Here is an 18594-nt window from a genome sequence, read left to right as displayed (position 1 = left end):
TGGGACAGAAATTTTGTATTTTATCTGACGTGACGTCATATTTACACTATCAGGGCCTCTATCTACCACCGGTGGGACAGGCCCTTAATCTTTTTAATTATTGCAATATTTAATTAAACATTTATTTTTTTACCAAAATATTAATACAGGATTGTTTAGCGTATAGTTTATATTACATCAATAAAAAATAGTTTTAAAACCTATATAACTGGTTACCAAGTTACTTTATTAACTACATAGGTAGAATTGTGTAAACAGGACAGAATCGTTTATGTCGATAACATCATTTCCGTTTTTTCATCGCTGGAGACACGCGATAATCAGGACGTAAGATAAAACAAAGGCAAAATTAATCAACTACAATAAATTACAATTAACCGTAACGAAATAATACCCTGCTTTGGAGAAGTGTAAGAGTATTTACCAACTTAAATCCTTGCAATTCCCTATCCCCCATAGTTTCCTGTGATTCATTTGTTTTTTGATTAGAAGTTAATAATTAACGCTGTAAATTTGACAATAGTCGCCAGAAAACCAATGTTATTACAGGCATATTATTCATAACATCGTCCCACGCATCTAATACTGCTTTCTAACGTTGTTAGCTTACTGGGTTCTAGTTGTTATTAAGAAATAAAGCTTCACATACATTGCACTCTGCTGCCGTTGGTGCGTTGACGACGGTACTCTCGCTCCCAGGCAGGCGGCTCTCGCCACGCCACCTCGCTCGCTGGAGACCGCGGCTTTATGCTCACTGGTATGTAGCTGTTCTTCTCTGATACAAACACCACCTAAAGAACAATAAACAAATTAAGATTGCGTTCTTGTATCTGAAAATTGTATTGTCTATTGTTAAGATGTTAAGTTGTCATTCAAGTTTTAATATCATCTCTTACTAAAGATGTTTCGAACTTAGCGAATATGATATCTCTACTGCTCCATATTTCTAGTTTTACTTGAAAGAAGTCAAAACTTTTTACTTGCTAAGTTCATTTTTGTGACATTCGTAAAGTCGCTTTCAAACAATGGTCAGTGTAGTGCGATTATCATCAGCTAACCTAACGACGTCCTTCCGTCGACCCTAAACCCACAAACCATCACTCACAAACGTTTTACACAAATTAGTGTCACAACATTGACCCAAAATGCTTTCGAAAGTAAAACCGACAAATACGTTAGCGAAAATTTCCCCCGCGAGTGCTACTGGCGACAATTGCATCTATTATCCAAAGAAAGTCTTCTAAACAAATTGTCGAATTACCGAGAGTAATGCACCATTTCACAGTCACGACCCCTTCGAGGTTTTGCAGAAAAAGTAATGGATAATCTGTAAGTATGCCGGGCGGGTCGCACGCAGCCTTCGCCGCCTCAGCCGTCGCTAGTCGACTCAGCCGCGGCACGCATTAGTAAATTGGGCCAACAATTTATTGTTCAGCGACTACTGTCTACGTTACGGTTGTGCAACAAAACGCTGATTAAAATATGTTAATGAGTTTTGTTAAAAAAAAATCATGATTACACTGAAAAAATTGTTATATTAATACAATAAGAATTTAAATTGATAAAAAGCTACATTTCTCGATATTTCGTAACAACGTTATAGTTTAGTGTATTCTTGGATTATATAACAAATGTTAGATAAGTAAGTTCCTTAAGTAAGTGAATTTTGTAATTCTTATTAGGGAAATAAATTAATTCTTAAATCTTAATAACACAAATAAACTTCTTATACAGGTAAATGGAAATCTAATTTATCAAAAATAGTGTTCGAAAACGATGGAACTTTGTTTCTGGTTTTACCGGCGTTTAATTGAAAAGTAGAGGTAATTGCAATTTCATGGGAAGGGCGTCGCGGGCGCAGGTCTATGTGGGGCAGATAATGTTCATGGTTAGCTGCAATGTGAGTCAGAGCACAGCTAGATCATAGAGTAGTTAGCACTCGACAGGTCAGATGTTATCTCAAACGTCACTACAACGGACCTGCGTTCTCATGAAGTCTGATGTTAATTGTTACTCAAACTGCGTCTATGTCTTATTTCGATTTAACGTCGTAGTTAACCAGATACGTCAAATTATCTACATAGTACGTACGTTACGTCATTTCACTTTTCCGGTATCTGAATTTTTTTTATTAAAAAGACTAATTTGAGAGTAACTGTTATGCCAGAAACATTTATAAAGGAAACGGTTTGTTTGAAGTTATAACCATTCATTATACATTAGAAAACTCATATATTAAAGACATAATGTTTTTATGGATCATCACCTATCCTACAATGGCGTGTCCATGTATGATTCACATTGTTGTTAGATCGTCAGTCCTTCGCACTTCACTGTACTTAGTGTTATTGTATGTGATTGCACAAACGGCAGCCCTCGGTGGCCTCTCTTTGGACCACTGGCCGCAACCAAGTTGAGCAATCAAAATGCACTCCATGGTGTTAGACATTTACATCATACTAATATTATAAATGCGAAAGTTTAGATAGATGGATGTATCTTGTTAGAGTTTGTAGCCTAAACGGCTGAACAGATTTCAATGAAATTTTGATAGATGTAGAGATAGCCTGGAAGATCACATAGGCTACTCACTTTTGTTTTATTTTTAATTCCACGCGGATGGAGTCGCGAGTGAAAGCAATTTAAAAATCGAATGAACATCTAACATAGAGTATCACATAAAATTGTATTTACGCGCCGACGAAGACGCGAGCAGTAGCTAGTATTTAATAAAGGTCATTGGAAAACTTACCGGATCTTGTTCACTGCCGTCTGATTTAAGAGCTTCTCTCGTCTCGTTCTGAAAACAAATTAATATGTTTATTATCTACTAAAAACAGCATTAAACACTTTGAAAATTTAGGCATTCATTTGTAAAGACGGCAAAGAGAAGCTTTAGTAAATAGAATCATGTTACAATGTACTTGTTACAGTCTCTACAATAAAATTATTATCCCATAAGATCATTACGACCAACCAACTCATCAAGTGCAACAAAAATATTAGATAAAGTTGATAAGAATCTCTATGACAATTCACATTTATAATAGTAAGACATACGAGTAGCTACCTTTATTGATGAGGTGACACCTATCCCAGGCGGATCATCTCCGGAGCCTTCGTGAAGCTCCGCCGACGCCGACACGAGATGCGCCTCAGTAGACGCCTCGGATGACTCAGACGACCCCTCTGCGTATGGCGATGTGTTGATTTGCTGTTACATGAAAAAATGAAATATTAATACATAAATATGTATGTCATTAGGTGTAGGTTTCAGAGTTAGAAGGTTTTCGGTTAAATAGAAAACATTAAACTTAAATACACTTACTCTTATACAAAGAAGCACGCAGCAAGTTACGATCAATCTGGAACAAAATGATTTTAATATTAACCAACTAGTAAATGAAAATATAATTAATATCCTACAGTTCTATCCAACTACAATGTTCTAAAACATAAAAATACAATAAACATTAATAAATAAAATAATACAAAGTTCGTGACGTCAAAGGCTACAAAACAACGTATTACTCAATCGATATTAGATCTATGAGAGGTCAAAATACACGGCGATGTAATAACAGGGCGGGGAATTGAACCGGAGAAACAATATCCTCATCAATTACAATGTAAGATCAAATCAATGATATTTGTATGCAGTAGCTTGGATACAATCTAATCCAATTTTCTATTCTCTTTTTTGTATGATTGCTAACTATAAATGTAGCAATGCCGATAAAAAACATTTTAATATAATTTATGCAGTAACCTGCTATCTACTAAATGACACAAGATTGAAAACGTATGTAATCTACTGAGAAATAAATTAAAAGAATACTACCAACGTAGAAAATCCATTGCATCCTCTTGTTTTATCCAATTATGTGAAAAAAAAAACAAAACCGGGCACTACATTGATTTAAAAAGATAACTTACGTTTGATTATAGTATATGCTACTTATATGATTATGTTACTACTGGTGTATTATTCATGGTCTAATTCGTTTAGATTCAATTTTAATTTACAAATAAAACTAACTAAATTAATAATATACATACTTTACAGAATCTTGTTTTAAATTTAATATAAAAATCATATCAGAAAATTCAATTATTTCACAGGTCTTATAATACTCGATCCGTATAATTTAGTTACATCAAACTCTAATCCAATTTACCTATTTTATTATGAAGTCAATGACCTTACCGCAGTCGTTGGACTGTAGCCTTCGTGTCCTTTGCACAGATAATTCAGTAATCGTAATGAAATTAACAAATTATTACGGTGTTAAAGGTAAATGAACTAATTCTCAAACCAAGATACAATTGTATCTTTAAAATATTCAACTACCTTAAATATGGTCACATATAAAAATAAAAAATATAAATTGTTTTCTGAAATTACCCGCAAATTTAAATAAGTACAGTAAGTTGTTGTAGTACTTATTTTCATTATTACATTACGCAATACCCTGAAGATAAATTTTCTTTAAAATTCACCCTGATTTTAAACTTAAATAGTTAAAAGTATTAAATAAACTATAAAATATTAAAACTAATTTACGATAAAAATTCGTAAAACCAGACTCACAGCTAGACAATCATAGCAAATCTTTAGGTAAATTATAATCGGCATTGAATCGTGATCGAGTTCGGAATAAATTGATCCGTTACTCGTCGATCTGCAAATCCAGTGATTGATATCGCGTAATTTTCGATTCGTAACCGACGACTGCTTCGTCTGAGGCAATAAAATGGTAAGAAAAGATTGAATAAAAATAAATAAGTGCCTTTATCACGTCTTTCTTTATCTTACCTTTAACAATATTTGCCTATGTACACCGGAGAGGTAAGGAAAATCTATACTATTATAATAAAGCGTAAACACACACTTCTATGTTGCCTAAGATCTCAGCAATTACAGCATATTTTTGAATAATTATTTTTTTAATAAAAAGCCCTACACTTACGTCAGGCTTTTGGCTATATATTTCCACGCCATTAAACTTAGGGTGTAAATATTTTGCATAAAATACCCTAATGTGGGAAAGAGACCATAAGTTGCTGCCAACATCAAGGAAGCAATATTGCCAAGGTTTGTCATGTCATGTCATTTTGACATTTGGAATTGATAATTTGACACATGTAAACCATAAAATAAAATGTTCATAATTTCATGCGGATAAAGTCGCACGGGAACAGCTAGTCTATAATATATAAATAGTATAAAGAAGAAAGATTTGTATTTTTGTATGTACTAAAATAACTAAAAAAGCACTGGGTCAATATCAAAAATTCTTTGACCATTAAAAAGCTACGTTGTCACTCAGCAAGAGTTTTTTACTATTTCACAATTTCACGAGGATCAAGTAACAAGCAACAGTTAGCATTCAATAATCATGATTACAAAAGCAGAAGTTTTTGGAAATCTAAGATAGAATAGATAGAATTCATCAATGGTTCTAGTGGATTTTGATGGCAGACAGATCAGTGCGAGAATTTACATATCCATCATTAATAAATTATCTCGCTTTTAAGAGGATAAAACGGTTATAAACATGATTTTGTATGATTTTTGATTTGCTTTCACCAAATGCTATTGACACCGACAAGTTCGATAACTATGAATAAGAAAACTCTTATAAATCTTGTTGACAAAACTCTCAAGTCATCTCTGTCATGGGAATAATCTTCTAACTTTATCATCTAGTAAAAAACAAACTGTCATTATTTTTAGTCATCTGTTATACTCCAATTACCAATAAAATGCCGTTTGGTGGAATAGACTAATTATGCACCAATCTTTGCGGCGGAACGATAAACAAAAACGTGATAAGCATAAAATTCCACGACGCGGCGCAACGAGTTCCCACGGGATATCCCCACCAAGATATCCAGGTCTGATACAGCAGTAACATCTAGAAATGTAGCTTATTACAACAGCAATCTCTACTAGCTTTTATGTATGTCATATGTCACCTATACACATATATAATATATATATAATGATGGGGACATAAACCAGAAAGTGTTGAGATTGAGTGTGGATGGCTACAAAGGAAGAGGAAGACCGAAGAAAATATGGATGGATTGTGTGAAAGAAGATATGCTTAAGAAAGGAGTGAATTCAGATTTGACGGCTGATAGAGATGTATGGAAGAGCAGCACATACTGTGCCGACCCTCCATAAGGGATAAGGGCAAGTGGATGATGATATGTCACCTATACAATACAAACATACTGTGCCGACCCTCCGTTAGGGAAAAGGACAAGTTGCTGATGATGTGACTGAAACCAACTGACTGTGACCAACTGAAAACTTGTGAGCTAAAATACGCTACCGCTGAAGTCTCCATATTTCCCTATTAAGTATGGCTTGGCGTAAATCAACTATTCCGGCTCAGTTCGGATCTGTTGTTAATGTTTCGAATTTGTTCGCAGATATTTGAATAGTATTACGATGTTTTCCTACATTGCATATCTGTTAATTGCTAACTCATAATACTATCTATCTATCCAATTACTATTTAAATGCTGAATTGAAGTATGTTTGTGTGTAATTTAATTAAAAAAAATAGGACAACGCAAAATCCACTTACACTACTTTTCTTTTCACATTTCTTTGTTCAAATGACCACATATTTTACTCGGTTGTTCTATAAACACCGAAATGCCGGCAGGTAGACAAAACAAATGTATTAAGTCAACTTTTTTAAGTGTCGAACAAAGACAGCGACGCGCTGAGGTCCGCCGGTGGTGCGTTGTGGCGTCGCGTAATCTACGTAGAACAAAAGACATAAACGGGCGCACGCTACGATGTCACCGTTAGATATTTTATTGTTAGTTTTTTACGGTACAATTTTAATTGAGTTTTACTTTGATATATTGAAAGTAAATTAAATTTATAATGTTGATTTAAAATCATAGATAAAATCTTCTTGAGAGCGAAAAATCGAACACTACTATGTTGATAATCTTCGTCACAATGTGAATTGTTGTTAAGTTATATATCATATCATGTTTGTATATACATTTTCTTAATTGTGTAAAACATGGAGTTTGTTTAATTATAAAAATTAACTCTGTAATCTGATTAGTTATTGATTAATAATTTAATTATTTGATTACTCCAGTCGAAACATTTGATTCTAGTATACATCACAAAATTTAACAGTTCTGTCTAACAATATTTAAATTAATAAACTATTACATTTTTCTTAAATAAACATTTGTTGTACTGAGCGTGAAGAGTCGCTACAGTTTATTCAGTCGCGCTCTGTTTCCTCCGATATCATTCAATGTCATCAAAAAATGTACGAGTACTGACGACCGAACGCATAGGACAAACACTTTTTGTCCCCGTTGTAACATTTATCTTAACCAGAGTTAACATACTTGTGATTCAGTATTATTCTATCTTAGATTTCCAAAAACTTCTGCTTTTGTAATCATGATTATTGAATGCTAACTGTTGCTTGTTACTTGATCCTCGTGAAATTGTGAAATAGTAAAAAACTCTTGCTGAGTGACAACGTAGCTTTTTAATGGTCAAAGAATTTTTGATATTGACCCAGTGCTTTTTTAGTTATTTTAGTACATACAAAAATACAAATCTTTCTTCTTTATACTATTTTAATTCAAAACAGAATGTCAGTTAAAAAACTTAAAAAAAATTAAAATGTTATTGACAAAATATTGGTTCAAATTGTAAAATACACAAAGCCATCATGAAACAGTAGCTATAAAAAGCATTTATCGTGTGTTCGCAGAGCGGCCTCGGAGTATCCGGCGCGTCTTCATTCCCTGCGGCTCCGGCCTTAATACTACTTCCTAATGCATGGAACTAACAAGGATGTTCATTTTGATAATTACGTGTACTGACGCAATATTATATTTATCAACCTTATCTATCTTAATATTAAAATGGTAATGTTATGAACAGTTATTTCATATATCTTGTAAACATTTACTAAGTAATTTTATACAGATTTGGTTCAAGAAAATATAAATTCACATATTATTATAGGAACATTTTTCAGCGCCATATAGTCAATCTCTTAAAAACTTCTAGTGTCTTATAACCTAAAAATATCTCGAGATAGCGCAATAAAATTAGTAACTTTTCGAAAAAAAAAACCTTTTAAGAAATCATGCTAATGTCACAAATGTGAAAGTTTAGATGAATAGATGGATGGATGGATGTTTGTTAGAGTTTGTAGCCTAAACGGCAGAACGGATCTCAATGAAATTTGGCATAGATATAGAGGATAGTCTGAAAGAACACATAGGATACTTGGTTTTATTTTTTACATAACCACGCGGACGGAGTCGCGGGCGAAAGTTAATGTAGAATAAAATAGTCCAAGTAATTAAGTGAATAATCTTAAATCACGTATACCTGTAAATCGATCAACAATTACATCATGACATGGTCACGTCCAGAGATTCGCGTCGTTTAACGAGTTGAGATGATCGTGGAAATCCTTTGTTATTTGATTTGGTCATTTAAATACACGACTGGCTTTTCCAAATTAGACTAATTACCGATACGCATGGGTATTAGAAGAACTGTTAACCAACTCAAAATCTATCATTGGAACCTTACAATTACACCTTATTTCAATTATACCATCTATATTATATTAGAAAGAGATGGATGGATTTTGTAAAAGGTGGCATGATCAAAAAGGGAGTGATGACTGAGATGACGTATGATAGAGTTATGTGGAGAACAAAAACCTGTTGCGCCGACCCTACGGGAGTAGGATATGGAGATGATGATGATGATGATGATGACCATCTAATTGCATGTTAGTTTCTTCTTAAGTTAGCTAATTTAATAAGATTAGCAGCTAACATATGTTGCATATAAAACTTCATTGCCGACTTAAGTATTTTTAAAGTTACACATATTAAGTGTGGTTAGAAGGTTTTTTCTATATATAACTTTAAAAACTCAGTCGAAAATTATTAGCAATTAAAACGTCTCCACTATTGCATTTAAAACTTAATTATTGTATATCTATTTTGGTAACATCTAAAGAAATGATATAAGGCGGCGCGACGCCTACTCTAATGAATGACTTAATTAGAATTGAATGCAGCGAAAAACTAGTATTCTATAACAACTAAAACTAGTATCGACTTGTTATATTGAAGTCTAAGAAGTAAAATAGATTCAGATAGCTTGTAGAGACCATAATTATTATAGAAACAGGACACAAACAAATTGCAGGCATTGAACCATTTGCTTACTTACTAATAGCTAAATATATGCATGTAATACTTATTTTTCTCTTTGATATAATGATGATTTATCTATTATTTTTGGGAATTTTATTGGTACATTTAACGTAAATATTTAACATTAATTGCAAAAAAACTACAACATAATAACAAAAAGTTGTGTTTCTCTTTAAAATTATTATTTTTAAATTAATCTAACTTCAAAAGGCCGTTGTAAAATATAAAAAAAAACTTGTTAAGTGCCAATTACAATTTTATACAGAATTCATGATTTGCATTTATCAAGGTCATATACGTAATTGACCATTGGCATACAAATAAACCGCCATAGAAAATACAAAGTGCCAGAACAAAAGGTGTCTTCAATACTTGAATCTAAAATGTTATTTGTAGAGTGGTCAATAACAATTGATTGCGTTTATTCTACCGAAGCGTAGCGGGGTCATAGAACCAGTAAAGATTTAACTTTTATAATTCACACCTTGAAAGAAAATTCTGCAATTTAAAACTTACTAAAGAAATACTTGACTACGATGCCAATTTATAATTTAAAAAAATAATGCACTACTTTTTGTAGTGCATTATTTTTTTTAATCAAGAGTTAAATATATTAGATACCATTTAAAAGATACAAAATCAAATTTAGACTACAAGTTTGTAGTCATCGATTTCGTTTCTTTTTTTTAAGGCGGCAAAAATTGGATGTAATACTGAGGTGATCAATGATGCCCATCGACTGACGGACGTAGCGGACGAAGTACGCTACATGGTGTTAAAGACTTTATAGCAATTTGTAAATACTATTTTAGCTTTTTCTTTATTTTCCACTTTCTTATTTTGTATTGTGTTTGTTTATAATTGTATGGTTTCGGTATTTACTTTAAGGTATTATGGGACTGACATGTTCTAAGGAACAAAGTCCCTATTAAGTATAAAGAGGAAAAAAATGATGCCCATGGACATCTGCAATACCAGAAGAACTATAGATGGTTTGCCGGCGTATGAGGATATCCTTAGATTTATTATTCTGAAATTACTTCTTAACTTTATTTTCCGTTACATAAAAATTTCAATGATTGATTTTTAAAATTTTAGAAAACAGAAATTAATGAAATCTTCAGTCACTCATACTGAATACTATCAGTGGCCCGCCACTCCGTTTTCGTGGAATTGGAAAAAACAAATGCAAGTAGCCTCTGTTCTTCCAGACTATACTCTAGATTTATACCAAATTTCATCGTAATCCCTTCAGGCGTTTAGGCGACAAAATCCATCCATCCAACTTTTCGCATCTAACTAGCTCGCGACTTCGTCCGCGTCAAATTAAAAAATAAAGCCTATATTACTCACAGTTTAATTACCTTTGTAATAGTAAAAGGATTTTTAAAATCGGCTCAGTAGTTTTTACGTTGATCAAATACATACAAAAATACAAATCTTTCCTCTTTATAATATTATTAGTATAGATATTCGTAAGATTCAAACAGCGGAAATATCGAGTATTTTCACAAATATTGTATCAGGCCACAAACAATGAATTGGTATTAAAAATAATAAAAAAATTCATCCTTTTAGCTTCTTAGTCACTACGAAAAATGTCTCCACACTCCACTTACCTCGTATTTAGCACCATTTTTCACTAACCGATGCACTGGTCGACACTTCCCGCAACTGTCATCTAATGCACTACACAATGGAAATGCCTCTTATATTTTGATATACACTTTAACTTAGAAAATTCCGATTATATTACAAGTTATTTTGTATTAGAGTAGTCGCGAATAAACGCGCGTCGCCTTTGACGGTCGACAATGTAATAGACCACGCGAACAGCCTCCGTTCCTCCCTCACGGACGCCGTATCAATGGTCGAAAGGGGCTTTAACGCCGTACTAAGAGATCGCTACTTCAACACAATTGCTAAATAAAAAATTGTGAAAGCCTTTAATTTGTCGTTAGTTTTGACTTAGTTATTTTGTTAGTACGTGAAACTATTTGCTGTTTTACGTTTATTTGTATAAGTTTAATTGGATAAGGGAAATGTAAAATAAAATAGTGAATATCAGTTAGAAATAATTATATCGTTCACTGAATATTTGTAGAGTTTCAGTAGTCACCATATTAAAAGACAATTATTTCTTCTTTACTAGTAATGTTTTTTTTATAATGAGAACTTATTCCAAATCTTTAAATTTCTTTCTTTCTTTCTTTAAAAGCCGGTAACCTAGAGCTGTAGGAACTATTTCTTATCATAGCCACATTATTTTGACTTGTCACAGAAATTTTGTTTCGATCAAATAAGTTTTTTTTTCACAATGTTAAAATGATTACGAAAGTCTAATCACGTTAAAAGTAGATCGATTTAAAAGTACCTACAATTTCACTTCATCTAAACTACGGTTACGGTTAATTCTCTTTTTTTTCGTCGTGTTTTGTTTACTTTAACATGCTATTCTTCCACAAGACTTAATGGCACCAAGAATGTAAATGGGTTATAGCATAAAGAATGTTTAAATATCACTTAAGATGTACAAGATATTTTAAATTTTAATCAGTTTAGTATAACTAGTTTTAGCCCGAGCCTCCGTCCGCGTGGAATTAAACAGAAACAAAAATGTTCTTATGTGTTCTTTCAGACTATGCTCTAGATCTATGCCAAATTTCATGCAAATTAAACTTTAAGGAAACGCTCAAAAGCAATATAGACTAAACATAACAAACGCTTGTTTACATTGTTAGAACAAACAATCTGATGGATTCGTTTTATTTTCAAATAACACCAGAAAATCAAGGGACATGTAAATTTATATCAAATTTCATACAAATCGGGCGTCAGTTGAAGATGAATAGGAGCCGCTCGAGCCGCACGAGCAGGTTGAAGCCGACGATGAGTGACGTCAGCGTCACCACGCCGATCGTTATCTTCATCGGCCTTCGACGTGATACAATGGAAACAGGTGAGTGATACGATATGAAATTATCAACGCGCTTCCCACACGTGTATCAAAAACAATTGACAACAATCTTGAAAAGGAGTGGAAATATGTTGTCAATTCTTTTGTTCAGATATATTTAGATTTGCACGTATATGAAGCGCGTTGATAATAATTTAATATGTAGATTAATTATTATTATCATCAGTCTTTATCTGCCCACTGCTGGACATAGGCCTCCCCCAATGCCTGTGTCCAAAATAATAGATAAATTTTATCTCTTTCCTTTCTTCTTCCCTAATTCATTAGAAGTCTATTTCTTCTCTTGAAAGAACTAGCCTAGTCAAACGTTTCATTCTCTTTTCTTATCACTACCGAACATAAAAATCGATTCTTTCCTTTGCTATTTATTAGAATCTTACCCGTCAGCATTATGGAAGTACAGCGCAGAGCGAAGTGTGTAGTAGACGAGTTGCATGTAGCAGTAGATGAGGTAGTAGAGGGCAAGCGCAGTCGCAGTCACCGACAACTGCAGTAGCTGCACTATGTCAGTCACCACGCCGAACGGCCGCGACGGTTGCTGTAAAGGTCATGATAAAATCATTCATTCAGAAGTATGGTCGATGGTTGTGTTAAGTTAGGGCAAAGAATAATGAATCCGACAAGGATCTTATGGTACTTCAGTGATAATTTTTACGGCCTATTAAATTGAATATATTTCTTCATTCGAGTTAATAAGTACATATACTTAATGTATGTTATTTGTTGTATTTACAGTTTAATATATTAGTAATTTAACCGCGGAACATGAAAACAGAATACTTGGCTTTGACCCACAGAGATTTTATCTCAATAATTGAGCATTAGACGTTACAACTGGCGAGTTAACTTCTTTCTACAAGGTCTAATTTCGTTTATAATCGTGATATTAAATTATTAAACTAAATGTAACAAATTATATTTAATCAGATTATTACGGAAGGCTACGTATTATCCGCCTTTATATCCGGTATCCGTTAGTAGAATAATTATGATTATTACAATATAAAATTGCATAACAAAATTAATTCAAAAATTAAAATTGTTAAATATTCCAAAATAAAAGCTGTTTTAGCCAAATTTTCTCGTAAAACATGTCTTTTTAGAGGTGTACCCATGACATGTGCGAAATCTATTCTCTCGCTGGTTAAAAGCTTACGCTACTAAAGTGACAATCTTATATTCGCATTTAAAAGTTACAATAACATAATATAATTACATAATAAACAGAAAGGAAGTAATACGTGGGTAAAAAATAACCTTGTTTTTTTTAACAATAAAAAATTTTAGTTAAAGTATTTCGGGTTAAAGACATTGGTTTAAGAATGTTCATACTCGAAGTTACGGAGGTCAAGGTTTTATGCCGGTATTACAAAGATTAGATAATATCGAAATGAGGCTGTATTTTGAAAGCCGCCGCGTCCTCTGGGAACACGTGAACTAGCCGCGTCACGATCCTTCCCGATCCTATCTTCTATCACGACATTACAATTCCTGACTACTTTTCACTTGTTAGAAAAAAAAACTAGACTAACATTAGATGAGACAGTAAACGATTTTTTTATTAAGATATACGGCTTAGAATTGTCTTTAAAACGACTTTAACAGCAATTTTATTCATTTTAAACAGGAGGTTAAAAAGCTTAAATCCCTTTTGATTTATCAGATGTAATAAAAAGTAAAATAACAATCGGTTTTAAACTGTTTCCTTCAATATTTCGTTCATTTTCCTTTCGGGCAATGTCTGTAGCTTTATTAATATAAAAGACTGGCTCTCGCCCGCAACTCTGTTTGCGTGGAATTAAATTTCATCAAAATCCATTCAGCCGTTTAGGCTACAAACTCTAACAAACATCCATCCATCTAAACTTTCGCATTTATAATGTTAGTATTATTAGTATCAACTACGATTAACTAATCAGACTAAACCTTACTTGCTCTATTTCTTTATCCTTGACCATGGTGGCACATTCGATAGAATCGTCGGCGCGCTGCTCGCAGGTAGGAAACGCGTTTTGGTGCACCGAACAGAAAGCGGAGATGCACGTATCCGTTTTATGCTGGATTTAACAAAAGAAGACTTGCGTATTACTTTTATCTCATGATGTATTAACTAAATTAATTGTGGAGCGTACATTTGGGACATATCCTTACAAAGATTTTAATCATGGTCATCATAATCAAATATCACTTCACATATGGGATTATCAAAATAAAGTTTTAAACTAATTGTAACAAGTCGTGGATTAGTTTGGTTTGTCTATTGATACATAATGTTGATAGTCTTTTTATAAAACGCGGTATATTTGCCATCTTCCTTTTTAGAGTCATTTACTTAAGATTTAGTACCAGAAGTCTTAACTACTTAATGACTGTAGTAATTAATCTCTGGTAAATATTCAAGCTAGTCTTGGGTTTCAAAGAAACCCATCCAAATCGTGACGTCATCGCCTCGAATAATCTGGACAAATCGAGAGCTGGATAGTGTATTAGTTAAAATTAATAAGGAACTTGAGAGGTTAGTAAGTTCGAATGACTGAATAAATTACGAATTGTGAAGTGCCCTTGTCAGCAGGAGAGGGCGGCGGAGCGCATGGGAACTGTTCGATGATGCGTCGCAGCTTATCGCTAGTGCGCACGCAGCCGCACTGCCGCCGCCACGCCTCCGGCCCCGCGCCGCCGCTGGCAGCACCGCATGCCACCACCTCACGCTCCAACTCCACGTTCACCTCCTTACGAACGCATTTCGTGCAGGTACCAAGCTTGCATTTTTCCATTCACCACTAGAACACAAAATAAACACTAATTAGTCAACCCTAATAACATTCTGATGGAGACGTCGAATCGAATGACAAGTTACACATCAAATTCGGTCTAAGTTAGTTAACTGGAGGTCATAAAAATTACCGCTGACATACTGTTAGCGTAGTGTAACCCACGATAAGCTCTTTCCTTCCTTGATTCTTGAATTCCTCTATTCTATTTTTTTCTCTGTATTTTTATTGGAACTTTGGTTCCTTAGAACATTTCGGTCCCATGAATTTCTCATCTTATATTGAAGTATTATTTTATTGAGACCAATATGGTTCTAGACTTTATTATCTCATACCTTTGTGGTATGTGAGGCTCAAACACGCGCGCCTTTACCCCGGCCATCCCACCAATAGATCTAGTTTTTACTGAGAGTTATTTCCAACCTGACTACTTATTGTGCTGTTACAATTTTATATAGATAGAAGAAAGTAAACATATCTGGCATATTTGTTGTTATTTTGTTAACTTCGTGATAGATAAAAATAATTCATATGTTTCTATGTTTCCATTGGGACGTTCATAACTAAAATTGCTTTTAGATTTACCTGCCCATTTCACATTAAAGGAGACAGGCAATGTGGACAGTCAAATGTTCTACCTTAACAAACGTTCAAAGTGATCGAAATCAACATTTTTAAATAAATGTTAAGTCCCATTATTTTAATAATAAATGCAATAGATAATTGAAATACTTACTTAATTTTGTAGAATACTACTGCAAAAGAAATAAATAATATTAATATGTACCCTAATTATAAAAACAATTCAGTACATTTTCACATTACAATTTTCTCCCGTGTTGTAAAATTAGTGAAATTCACGAGAAATGTTGAATAAAAAAAAATTAAAAACTCAGTTATTTATTTATACGTAAGACATTCGTTAAAAATACAAGTCCTGTCATAATTTGACACTTTACAAAACTTCTTTGACATTTCTTTTTACTTTTAAAAATAGCGAAAAGTATTTATTACATTCTTAATGTTATCGATTTATTTATGGGTTAACTAACCAAATACGTTCGATGATTAGGTTTTTAATTAAAACTGAAAATAGGAAGGGTAGAATCTTTAAACTTTTTGACCGGACAATGTTTTTTGTAGGTTTTACGATTGAATTGCTTTGGTGTAACATATCAATTTTTTATTTGCCCTAATCGAAGACGTTTAAAAATATTTTGAGCTCTTTAGCCCTAATGCAATTGGAGCAAAAAGAGGACATCTCAAGGAGTCTGTCATTTGTGTTACATTAAAATTATTTACACTATTAAACCTCAAAACATATTTCACCAGTTTAAATGTAGAGCACATCGTCATACAGCAGGGCAATTTGATTGACCCGGCGTGAGCCAAACCGGGTTGCATTTGACCGCTGACGACAATTCACGTACAACTTACGGTGGCGCCGTGTGAAAGCTTTCTCCGAGTATTTCACACTTTACCGCGGACAAACCTTTCAATACAATTACTAAATCTATTCATAATAACGGCCAAATGGGTTTTTAGGTTAAGAGCTGTTTTTATCCTGTACTTAGAAGCATTCTTACTTAATTTAAACAAATTTGACGGTATTCGGTGTACTCGGATGCATTATTTTCTTATTTTATTGTTTTTAGTTTCAAGATCAAATTTATTGAAGCTAACATTTCTTATTCTGAATAAGAAAAATTGCATGATGTCTAATGTAACATGTCAAAGCATTTTTTTTATCGCCAATTTGATTTAAGTTACATTAAAATCGTAAAAATGAGTCGAAATTCTACCTTAAAAATTCTTTGAAAGCAACAATTAACCTAACATAAACTACATCTAAAGTTAAATTTTGAGTTTTCGTTTAAATAACATGTGACACAAACATTATAACAGTAAGTTGCGTAGCGAAAATAATAGCTCCTAAAAGTACTGTAACTGTTCACACGATTACGTGACGTCATCACACATGAAACGTAGCAGTCCTCAAATCTTACATCACGATTGTACAAGACAACGTAGAATAGCAACAGCACGCGGTTACCGTTGTGGTAGGTTAATGGTATAATTTTAGAGGATTAACAAGGTCAAAACAAAGTCTCTTTTCTATTTTCCTTATGGGTTTGTCGAAGTCGTTATATAGACGTTAAGTTGTCCTTTAGTGTGAAATAATTATAGCTACACCTAGCTAGCCTTTAAGATACCAGTAAATTACAAGTAATTAGTTCTAAATTAACTCGAAAATATAAATTCTAGTTTAAGGTAACTATCCTATTGATGTACCTATAGTTGACGAGTTGATTGACAAGACTGTACTTCCCAATTAAAGTAAATGACGCTAACCGAGAGCAAATCGTTACTGTTTTTACACATTCTGACATAAGAATTTCATGACCGTGAATCGTTTAAGTTTCGTTCATTAGACGATGTTATAGATGTTACAGTTTTAGAACGGACATAATAGTTATAAGGTCGTAAAAACGTTACGAATAGCGTGCGTGTCGACCGCTAACATTCGCTAACGGGTGCATTTTATTGAAAGTGCTACTAATCAATACCAATGAATATCGAAGACATAGCATGTTTTCGACAATAATTCTACCAGACCAGACAGTTATAGTAACGGTTTAAAAAATAATTTTGAAAAAAATATTCCTAACGTTGTTTGGTGACCGTGAGAAAAACAAAACCGCCCTACATGTTTGGTGTAACACATTGTGACATGAAATGTTTCTAAGAACGTGTATTACGCGCAATATTATCGCATAATTGTAAAGTACAGTAGTACATTTATGTACTTTACTTTTTCAAATGAGTCAGATTATAACAAAACTAATCCTACACAACTCAAGTACATTCAAAGTTTTAAGGACGAAAAGTGAAGTTTATTTTATGACTAGGTATGTACTGAATTACATTTTAATAATTCCTACATCAAACATCGACTCACTGAACAAAAATCATGGTAAGTAAGCCATCAGAGGCAAGCATAGCAAGACTAAAGTGACGACTGGTATAAATGTTAACCTACCTACAGTTAAACAAACGAAGTAGACCCTATCTAATCCCAGAGTTGATTTCAAATCAAACTAAGCGACCGATCATTAAAAGCTCGATTAAGATTCGATTGAGTTTCCGTGAAATTTTTATATTATTCACTTGACCAAGTTGCAGACGGTCAAGTTGCCAACAAAAGCATTAATTATATGCCATTTCTTTTTTCAATTCGTTCGAAAGAAACATGCAGGAAATGAACATTGAAACATTTCACTCGACCCCTTAAAGTAACCAACGCATCTAATAAATCAACTGATTTTGAATTGAGGTAAAGAGGAAAAATATTGTTAAAGTATTCTTTTCTTAACACGTTCACTGCCATTACGACTACTTCATATTAGAGTAAACTCGCCAGACGAATTAGTAGCAGTGAAGTGTTGAATTCATTTAAAATCTAGTCATCCATCGTAAACTAATTTTCGTATTTTAAGAAACCTCGCGGTCAATAAAATAAAACTCCCACAACACAGACGTACGTACCTTTTTTCTGTGGTTACCAAAAATTTAGGCCGCTTATTGATTTCTTTCTTATTGACC

General features: G+C 33.3%; 2 protein-coding genes across 2 annotated transcripts in view; both read right to left on the bottom strand.

Annotated features, from left to right (window-relative positions):
* The window catches only part of LOC106104359, an 18172-nt gene extending 6894 nt beyond the window's left edge, over nt 1–11278 (bottom strand). The window contains exons 1-5 of the mRNA XM_013284393.1: nt 10863–11278; nt 3329–3365; nt 3071–3214; nt 2753–2800; nt 650–791 (exon numbers count right to left, since the gene is read on the bottom strand). Coding sequence (XP_013139847.1) covers nt 650–791; nt 2753–2800; nt 3071–3214; nt 3329–3365; nt 10863–10879 — 388 coding nt within the window. The 5' untranslated portion in view covers nt 10880–11278. The remainder of the gene's footprint in view (nt 1–649; nt 792–2752; nt 2801–3070; nt 3215–3328; nt 3366–10862) is intronic.
* Nucleotides 11279–12032: 754 nt separating this feature from the next.
* LOC106104365 lies at nt 12033–15924 on the bottom strand. The gene is made up of 5 exons (XM_013284399.1): nt 15728–15924; nt 14767–15000; nt 14152–14277; nt 12601–12758; nt 12033–12177 (listed from the first exon to the last, which is right to left on the bottom strand). The coding sequence occupies exons 2-5, from the start codon at nt 14992–14994 to the stop codon at nt 12078–12080; spliced, it is 612 nt and encodes a 203-aa protein (XP_013139853.1). The 5' UTR covers nt 14995–15000; nt 15728–15924; the 3' UTR covers nt 12033–12077.
* Nucleotides 15925–18594: the final 2670 nt, after the last annotated feature.

The sequence above is a fragment of the Papilio polytes genome, unplaced genomic scaffold, assembly GCF_000836215.1.
Source record: "Papilio polytes unplaced genomic scaffold, Ppol_1.0 DF823688.1, whole genome shotgun sequence".
In the NCBI taxonomy this organism is placed as follows: domain Eukaryota; kingdom Metazoa; phylum Arthropoda; class Insecta; order Lepidoptera; family Papilionidae; genus Papilio; species Papilio polytes.
Note: the sequence above shows the minus strand (reverse complement) of the source record. Positions and strands in the feature narration are given on the sequence as shown.